This window comes from Anoplopoma fimbria, unplaced genomic scaffold (genome assembly GCF_027596085.1).
Source record: "Anoplopoma fimbria isolate UVic2021 breed Golden Eagle Sablefish unplaced genomic scaffold, Afim_UVic_2022 Un_contig_7954_pilon_pilon, whole genome shotgun sequence".
NCBI classification, from domain to species: Eukaryota; Metazoa; Chordata; class Actinopteri; order Perciformes; family Anoplopomatidae; genus Anoplopoma; species Anoplopoma fimbria.
In genome coordinates this window covers 1-10,235 of record NW_026552831.1, presented here as the reverse complement: position 1 = coordinate 10,235, position 10,235 = coordinate 1, and the positions used below count along the sequence as shown (strand labels likewise).

Genomic DNA, 10,235 nt, shown 5'->3' with positions numbered 1-10,235 from the left:
GTGAAATTGACGTGTTTTTTTTGTTGCATGAAAAATAGACAGGGTTTTACCTTTTTAGAAATTAGATTTATTATCGCTTTTATGTCCTCTTTATTTGAATTGGTCATATTTACTATAAGCTGCATTAGAGATAAATCGTGTGAGTTAAGCGCTTCAAAGCCTGTATTTCCTCCTCCTGTTTGTCTTTGTATCCACAATCATGATAATGAGAGAAACAAGCTGCTTGTTTTGCCTATAATAAAATGCAATTGTGTGTTTCTGTGGAGCAGCAGTAGTAAAAGTTGGTTAATATGAAACTCCAGATATCAGCACCAGAGGCTGCAGGGGGACTGTAAAAAGAAAAAAACGTAAATATCTACCTCATTGTAAGCTAATTTCGTTTATTTTATTTTATTGATATTCTCAAAACTTCTTGTTCAACCTCCACATCATCCACTCATTTTTTGTATCATAAAAACAATATCTCATTTCAAGTGCTTTGGCCCATTCATGCACCTGTTGTTCGCAATTGTCAGCTTTTTCCCACATTATCAATCGCTTAAGTCACATTGGTCGAAATGCATTATACAGTTCATTGCATAAGTCATTACATGTTAAACGCTCTAACCAGCATATTTCATATACGTACCCATTATAATTTTTTGTACATTACTCCTGATTTGATGAATCGCTCTAATGTGATTCACCTTTGATGTCCTGGTGGTCGTGGTAACGAACACACCTTTCTACTCATCTAGCAAACACAGAGCTGCATTAGTATTCATTAGGAATTGTATTTCTGACCAACACACAGATCCAAGTCCTGTATTCACTTCTCTTTTTGCTCTGTTTTTGGTCTCCACCAGTCAGTCCACCACCTGTCTCTTTAGCTTCTAAATGCTATGTTCTCCAGCTATAGTCTCTGACTGTGTGTGTCTGCTGTTTGCAGCTGAGCAGGTAGTGCACGATGGTTATCAGCACTTTGTAGCTGTAAATAGGGTTGATGATAGTGTAGTTTAGGGCCAGAAAACTAATACAATGACTACTTGGATCTGAATGCAGAGTTGTTGATCATTTTTGTGGTCAATGGCTACGACCATCATCTTTCACACTGGTCATTTGATCAAATGTTAATATAAAAAATATTATATTAAAGAAGCTTTAAATAAAGGTACCTTGCCAAGATGGATAGATATACAGAAAGCTCTACTAGCTCTACTTACAGCTGTTAAAGTCAGCCAGTGGATGATGGTGTCATTTCTGCTCAGCACACCACATCAGTACACTCCCTCTCCATCACTGGGCAGCAGCACCGCCACAGTGAAGGAGACTGAGACCGACTGGGTCACCTTCAGATTTCCCTCCATCCCACTAAGTGGTCACTCTGGCTGAAGGTGGAGCCGCTGTAGCAGTTGATGGAGCTCTTGCCTGCTCCAAACACATCTAGTGGTAAATAAAAGAGCTGATAAACTGTATGACCTACTTCCAATTCAAAAGAAGAGAATTTAAAATGACGTGAATGCTTCGGTAGTACCTCTCCTGATAGTCCTAATAGATTTATTACAATATCAGTACATTTTGTCATCAATTTCAGGAAGTTAAACCGCCTGTAAAATCTATTTCAGCTATTGGTACTTGACTAAATAAAGCAGGTACAGTTAACTGCATGAAGCTTTTTCACTCTGTAAGAGAACATCTGAATTTAAGTTCTAGGTGAACGTTTTACACTTACCATATAATTTAAGTTCTAGGTGAATATATATTTATATATATACCATATATATATATATATATATATATATATATATATATATATAGTTATGTTCAAGTTGGATATGGAGTGAATAGGAAGGGAAGATAGTCCTGTCTTTGTCCCACAGTGGGGACATTTGCAGTTTTATGTAGCAGCAAAAGGGATGGTACAATAACAAGAAGCACCAGTAAAAAAATAAATGAATAGGACATATTAAATGAAAGAATAAATAAATAATGCAACATCAAGCAAGACACTAGTTTGATGATTTGTGCCCAGGAAAGAGTTTAATCATAATTAATCTTAAATATATTAATATATTTTATATATAAAACAGTTGTTTTTCTCACAAAGGATTTGTTTCGTGTTATTTTATTCGCAATCATAATAATAGAAAGTGTGAATTTTGTGAAGAAGAAACTGTGGACCATGTTCTGTCAGAAGGACCATTCAGTGAGAATGTTTTTTTTAAATAATGGACTTAAGGGAGATTGGAGAGGGAAATATTAGTAACAAATGGTGGAACATTTTAAAGACTAATATTACTAGTATATTTTTTGTGTTTTTGTTTCATTCGTTTCTTTATTTTTGTTTAATTATTACGTTTTCATTAAGTAAAGCGTATCCTTAGTCCATGCTCCAGAATAATGGGTGGCGGTAATGCTGGTTGCCAACCGCTATTAAAAGTAGTAGAAGAAGAAGAAGTCAGCATCGAGCGATTTGGTTGGCTCCTCCTGTCAGCCAATGAAGGACTCTCTTGTACGTACGTCCTCCTACCTACATGTGAGTGCTCGTCTGCTAGCTAGGCACTGACTAAAGAAACACCATGGTAAGTTGAAAAAAAGGACTTAAAAAGATGATTTAATAGCATGAGGAGTTTGTATGAAATGTTCCTCTAGCAGCCTAGCTAACTATTGATGTAACGTTACGGAAAAGTAACATGTGTGTGATGTCGCCATTGAATGTAAACATCACAGACCCGGTCCACAACTTGATAAAGGCTGTTTAAGGATCGACACGTTGATTCTGTGTTTAGTTTCGTGTGGTTATAAATTACATAGTGAAGTCACTCAGCTAGCTATATTTCTCTCCGTATGGAAATAACTGCTTTGGGACAAAGAAGACATTAAAAACCCGGTTGTAAATGAGTTAATTTTTATAAAACAAGCACTTTTCGTCATACATGTCTAATTAAGATTGTTCTTTGATCATCAATAGTTACACTTGCATTCGGCATTAACTTAATCCTATTGACCAAGCAGCACTTGGTCGCTTATTTATAAGGAAATTATGGCTTATGACGTGTTTTACAAACGGTGTTTATAGCATTTAACCACGGTGTCATGGTGAAAGTAATTTTTTTAATTTATTTCAGCTCTTTAGCACAGCCAACATGTAATGTTAATTATAAAAATCCTGAAATTCACTCCAATATCAAAATATCATATATTACATGAAGTACATAGTTTCTGAACCAAGTTTACTTTTCCCTATCTGAATGACATTAGTGTTTTTAGAGCCTGTTTCTCTTTGCTCTGATTGATTCGATGTCATGTTGTTCTCTCAGCTTCGTCGGAGGTGAGACTGAGACGAGAGTACCTGTACAGGAAGGCACAGGAGGACAGGCTCCGAACAATCGAGGAGAAGAAACAGAAGCTGAAGGGCGCGAGAAGGTGGGACGAAAAATCATGTTTCATCCTGCTGCATTTTGGTACTACAAGTGGTCAGCAGCGTAAATCATCATGGTGTTAATGCAAGCTGATTTTGTTTTTTTCTTCCTCTGCAGAAAATCGTCTCCTTCCAACTGAGGTCCGTAAAGATGCCCTGCAGCTGCAGAAGCTACTGAGTATGATCGATGAAGGGGCCGAAGGCGAGGTGTTGTTATTTCTCATTATGAGCAGCATGCTCTGATTTCATCAATGTATCATCCCATTTTGTTTTTGGTAACAGTGTGTTCATTCATATTGATTTATTGGGTTCTTGTCTTGCAGGTGTCAGCTCCCACATGGATGATGAGTATAAATGGGCCGGAGTTGAAGATCCTAAAGTCATGGTCACCACATCCAGAGACCCCAGCTCCAGACTCAAATGTTTTCAAGGTCAGACCAGCTTCTCTGGAATAAATTGCTCAGTTAGCACTACAGATAGACCTAAAGAATATACGATTACACATTATTTTATGGGTTTGTAATTTAAAAAATAATTAAAAAACATAAGCATTTATTAAATATGTTTTTTGTAAAAAAAAAAAAAAAAAAAGTTTTAACTAATTGTAGAAAATGAACTATGTTAATTAGTACAGGACCAATTAATTGCATTAATAAATATATTGTATGCTAACATGTGATGTGTGTAAAATCGTTACAGAGGTAAAGCTGATGTTTCTGGAGCCCAGCGCATGAACAGAAGAGGAAACCAAGATCAACTCGCTGGTGAGAGCCTGCAAAGCCAACAACGTAACAGACCTCGTCATCGTGCATGAGACCAGAGGACAGCCAGGTACGCCTGTCTTAACCACAGTCTTTTGTTAATTCAAGTTTACATATTTATGACATTTGATTTCTCCCTGTAGCTCTGAGCAGGTAGTCTATTTATCTGGATTATACATCCTGTGATCTGCATGAAGCAGCCACTAACAAAGCTAAAGTTCTCTCCCAGTTCTATACTACACACTCATTCTAAGCAGGTTTCGGATATGTAGTGTGTTCAAATTGGAAAAAATAAAAATGAGGTATACTAAAAAGTCACATTGCACTAGTGAAAGGAGGAGCCCTTACAGCTGCAAATCAATTCAACTAATTGTGAATGCTAATAAAAGAGCTCCATTTACTTAAAGAAAAATAAGTAATAATTCTTCAGAGTTCAATTGACTGTGGCATCTCAAAGACTAGACTGGGTACATTCAAAGTTTTTATTTACAAACAAAAACAAAAATACATTTATTAAATAAAAAAAAAAAAAGCGCTGCCATGAAATAATTTTAGAAGATTCATGTTCACCGGCAAGAATTGTAATTAAATTCCCATCAACATCAGTTGTAGCGCGTTATCACACCGACGCTAAATTTAGAGAAAAGACACAACATGCTAACATTTTGATCAGTGTTATCATTATCAATCAATCAATCAATCAATCAATCAAACAATCCCCTTTTCTTATAATCATGTCACATGGCTAAAAGTAGAACATTTATAAGAGTAGGAGAATGACAACAAGATTTCTGGTGATTTTAAACAAAGTGCAGCCTGAAATCAGAGTATAAAGTAAACCGGAGTGAGTATCTGATTGTTTTTTGGTCCTGTATGTTTTCAGATGGCCTGGTGGTGTGCCACTTGCCGTTTGGACCCACAGCTTACTTCACACTGTACAACGTGGTGATGAGGCACGACGTTCCAGACATAGGCACCATGTCGGAGGCCTACCCCCACTCATCTTTAACAACTTCTCCTCTCGACGGCACTAGGGTGAGTGTGTGTGATGGACCATGCGTTGTACAAATGATATTGATATTCTCTGTCACCTTTAATTTTTGGGTACAACTAATTGATAACTCTGCTCACGCAGGTTTCAAACATCCTCAAGTATCTTTTTCCTGTGCCGAAAGAGGACAGTAGGGCGTGTCATCACATTTGCCAACCAGGAGGACTTCATCTCATTCAGGTCAGTGTGAAAGGACTGACTCGGTGGAAATGTGTTAATGCTGTTCACCTCAAACACAGCAAAGTCTTTAAGAGTAACACCTTTTTCTTTTCTTTTTTGTATTACAGGCATCACACCTACAAGAAAACAGACCACAGGAACATCGAGCTGACAGAAGTTGGACCCAGGTTTGAGATGAAATGTAAGTACGGATAGATAAGAAGAGATTTTTCACATTCCAGGTTCATCCAGTCCAGGAGCCGTTAGCCTAACTTAGCGCTAAGACTGGATGCAGAGGGGGAACAGTGATGTAACTTATGAAGATGCAACATGTTAATACCACAGCTGCTCCAGAGCAGATTCTGATTTGAGATAAGATATCAACTGGTATAGAAGCACTGCATACTGACCAATTAATGCTCAGTGGATATTTGGATAATATTTCACAAATACTAAGAAGTTAAAATCCTAATCAAACACAGACAATTCATAAATCAACATTCATATAATGTCACTGTTTCATGTAGTGATCTGACAATACTGACCCTAGCAGTGTGAAACAGACTTAGGAGCAAAAAAACAACAGTATATATTCACATCATATATTCGCTATATGTCTCAGCTTCTTGAGCCGTGTGTTACTGTGTAACATGTTGGAGTCGTGTCTTACTTTCACAGTCTGGATGCATTGCCTTGCATTACTTTGCTTCAGTTACTTTTTATGTTTGCTGTGGGTGATTTATAAGATATGGAGGGAAACCTTACTGCTACGAATTATGGTTTTATATACATTTTTTAATTTCTAATAAAGTGTGTTTCACACATGGGGTTGCAGCTATAAGAATAAGGCTTAAATATTGTCATAGGCCATAAGAATACATTTTAGCAACTCATTTAAAGCAGTACACACATGTAATTAAAGTCAGATCTATCACACCCGAGATGAAGCAGTGGTATTATAAGTCTGTGAATTTACAAATGCACACAGTTGGGGATTTCTTGCCTGCTGGTCTTCCTGCAGATGTCAGTTAAACTGTTACTTTAATCCTGAATTATGTGTTTAACTTCTTCGTATTCGTCTAATATTATAGTTATAGACTGCAATCTTGTCCATTGTTTTGGTTGGCCATGCTGCAAACACCAACCCTTTATGTGAAGGTGCTTACAGCCTGATTGAGGAACCCTGGATTGATTTACAGCGTCATAGCAGACCCTTAGCAGGATCACAGTTGTTAGGGTTAGAATATCCAGATAACCAACATAAATCCTGGGTTTGTTGAACCCTGCTTTGTGCTACAGGCTCCTGTTCTCAGGAAACGGTCATTTCAGGTCATTTTCCAGTCAAATTCCTCTGTTCTGTACCACTTTTCCTTCTTGGATGTGTAAAACATTGTTATCTGTCCTTTTGCTCAGTGTACATGATCAAACTGGGAACCCTGGAGAACGAGAGCACCGCGATGTGGAGTGGCGTCACCATGCTTACACACACACAGCCAAGAAGAGGAGGTTCCTCAGTGTGCAATAGGAACTAATAAAGCAGGACAAAAGCTGTTGGCAAAAATGCTTTTTTGGACTTTTTATTTTAATTTTTTATAAACCCTTAAAAGTTTTTGTTAGTTGCCTACCAAATATGGCAGATCTATAATAGGTTCAAGTCCGGGGTTAACAATAGTCAAACTGCATCATATCCATCATGAGTGAGTGTAGTTTACAACTAAATTTAGCTTTTTTTGATAAACCCATAGACCAAAAACCTAATGCATACTGTTCTGAGTGTATTAAAACTGTTATACTATTTTTTAATAAAATGTGTATCTGATTATTTATGTTGGCTCCATGATGTTCATACTTATCCATATGTGCAAATTATACTTAAGTGTATGAATAACTGGGGCCAGTGATTGCTATCATGCAGAAAGCTTCCCCTATGTAACATCATCAGTGAGGAATTAGGTGACACAGGCACTTGTTCTCTCATATCTAGGAAACTTGTTATTTCACCCTATGCTGCAAAAACAGCTACCACATGCATTTGCTTTCTGAACTGACATTTGTGTTCATGATTAACAAATCATCGAGCAAAAATCTGGTAGTCTAATAAGAATTCACAAACAATCATCACCTTAAATCGTTGCCTCTAATCTACAACTTCTTAAACATTTTTACTTTAATTTAGCATTTTATCAAAGGAAATACTGTATATTGAGAATTTACACGTAAAATGTTGCATGACTTGTTCTTGTAAAACATGGTGTACTAATAAAGTCGTGTTACTTGTATTTGTAAACCCGATGTACAACTTGCATACCATTTGTAACAAATTATACAAATACTCATATTTTTACTTAGGCTGGGTCTTCATTGCACTAATGAACAGCAAGATAAAATATTCTCCAAAGGATCCACGGGTATCCCATGAGATTCCCAAATACATTTCCATTTTAAACTGCAAAATTTACAATTAGCAAATTAATAAAAGGGTTATGGATGTTATTAAGACATGCAAATGGGGATGTTGTAGTAAAAAATGCATAATGTGTTTGTCCTGGAATAAACCTATAGGCATGAGGACTGGACATGGTTAAAACGCTGCCACCACTTTTTTTGCCCGGTGTTGTCGGGTATCAGAGATCTAAGAACAACATGCACACCACAAGACGTGTCAACTCAAGACAGCCCAACACTGTCCAGGCACTTTAGCATCTCTTCAGATCGACGATCCTTCTCAGATCCACTCCTGGCAGGCACCGATTCATGAACAGCTTTTTAACTTCCACAATAGGAGATTTCCAACAATATGGACCAGTAACCCCGGATGCACACTCATTCCGGACTGCCATTTCCACAGAGGAGCTTAATGCAGTTCAAAGGTTCAGGATTTACCGGGTCTGTCCGGCACACTCTTTCCACCTCGATCCGCTATCCCCAGGTCAGACAGCTCTGCTCCTCTCTTCACCCGAGTGTCGAAGACATACGGCCGCAGGTCTGATGACACAACTACAAAGTCGATCATAGACCTTTGGCCTAGGGTGTTCTGGTACCAAGTACACTTATGAACAGGACTATGCTCAAACATGGTGTTTGTTATGGACAGTCCATGACTAGCACAGAAGTCCAACAACAAAGCACCACTCGGGTTCAGATCGGGCAGGCCGTTCCTCCCAATCACACCCCTCCAGGTTTCTCCGTCGTTACCCACGTGAGCGTTGTTATTTACCTATATTAAAAATGAAGTTTGGTTTAGACCCTCCCCGGGATCTAGGCTTGTGGCGCTAGTCTGACCCGGCTCGTATGCAGCGTGAGCCCGTGGGGAAATCATCGGTCAAGCGCTGAAACAACATAGCGGCTGACAGTGTGTCAGGGGCCCAAACACAGAGCTGGTAAGCGGGGGAGCTTTCCTATCGTTCCATGGTCCCCTACTAGGACCTGTCGACCACAGGAGAATCTCACCCTCTACTTACTGTCTCCGCAACTGGCAGCCCTAAAACGAAACATCAAAGATAAGCAACATCAGTGGCTTCATCGTGCCCATTACCCACATTCTGCATGAAGCTCTGCTCCCCGGACACACACAGACACTTGCTCGGCTCTGATTTATCAGTTCTTCTTCTCAACAATCAAGTCCAGCTGAGGATGATCAGCTCACTGACAGTGGCAACCGTGTAACCCATTAGTCTTTGATAAGTTGTCATAGTCTCCAAAGGAAACTGCAACCCAAGTTTACAATAGTTCCCCCTCCTTTTAATGGTGAGGACTTGCACTCAAGTCACGTTGACACCATATCATAGGCACTGGACCAAGTAGGTGGCTTCTGATGGCTTGGAGGGCGCATGCCCGGTGGTGGTGACCCTCCGTAAACCCCTTCTCCTGTGGAGTTAGCTAAGGAGCCTTCTTTGTTACTCAAGGCTGGGCTGAGTAACGGTCCTGGAAACTGGGACTTTGCAGGGGTTAAGGCTCCATGCAGCCTCTTGATCAGAAACCTCTGGTCGCCCTACCAGATTTCCAACGTCTGTTAAGCTGTGGAGTGGCTTTCCTTTTCCAATGACCCAGGGGTTGGCAAATCCATCCCTCCTCTCCCTGGTTCTGTCTCAGCATGCTGTACATGCCAATGGTGGACCCAGGTTGAGCTAAAGGGGACTTCAGATGGAAGTCTGGAGTTGGTTGGCCGTTGTCGAGGTACGCCATCACCTTCCCAAGCTCCTGATGTTTCTGGCAGGGTTTGAGTTTGTTGAAATGGACAACTATTTCCAGCCCTTCCCTGAACCAGCCTGGTTCAATAAAGCACTTCTGTCACCTTTTCTAAAATTTGTAAGGGCCTCTAAACTGCCTCTGTTACATATGGCATACCCAACATTTCCTGGCTTTATTTGGCATCCATACCAACACCCCCTCTTAAAAAGTACTGGTACTTGGAACAATATCGAAAAGCCATCTTTTGCTGACTGGTACTTGGAACATCGGTGAAGCATTTACTTGATGCCCTTTAATTGCCAAACAAAGTGTCTAGCAACCTTATCACATACTCACTAGCAGAGGAGAAACTCTCTCTCTTTGACTGCTCATGATGATAATAGGCCAGACAACTTACTGCCCGAACAGCAACTTCTACAGACTGAATCCTGTAGATGCCTGAACACGGACTACAGCAACCCAAAGTGACATGTGGCAAAAGTACATCCCAGTTTGTCCGATTATCTTTTATGAAAATAATTAACATGGATAGTACGTTGCAACTGAACTACTGAATCAGTCCTCTAGATTGAGGCGTTGTACAGGACTTTTCAACCAGATGGGTTTTCCGTACTTATGTTACGATGTTTACGTCTTAAGTTGCTTTACGTAAGTAATCCCAACCACAATGTTT

At 39.4% G+C, this 10,235-nt stretch overlaps 1 protein-coding gene across 1 annotated transcript; it reads left to right on the top strand.

Annotated features, from left to right (window-relative positions):
- Window positions 1-1,227: 1,227 nt before the first annotated feature.
- Window positions 1,228-5,573, top strand: LOC129116210 (U3 small nucleolar ribonucleoprotein protein IMP4-like; the record flags this gene model as incomplete). The annotated part of the gene is made up of 8 exons (XM_054627212.1): window positions 1,228-1,357; window positions 3,300-3,443; window positions 3,519-3,602; window positions 3,724-3,831; window positions 4,139-4,231; window positions 5,045-5,196; window positions 5,337-5,392; window positions 5,500-5,573. Coding segments are annotated over exons 1-8 (841 nt in total), but the record flags the coding sequence as incomplete, so codon positions are not given.
- Window positions 5,574-10,235: the final 4,662 nt, after the last annotated feature.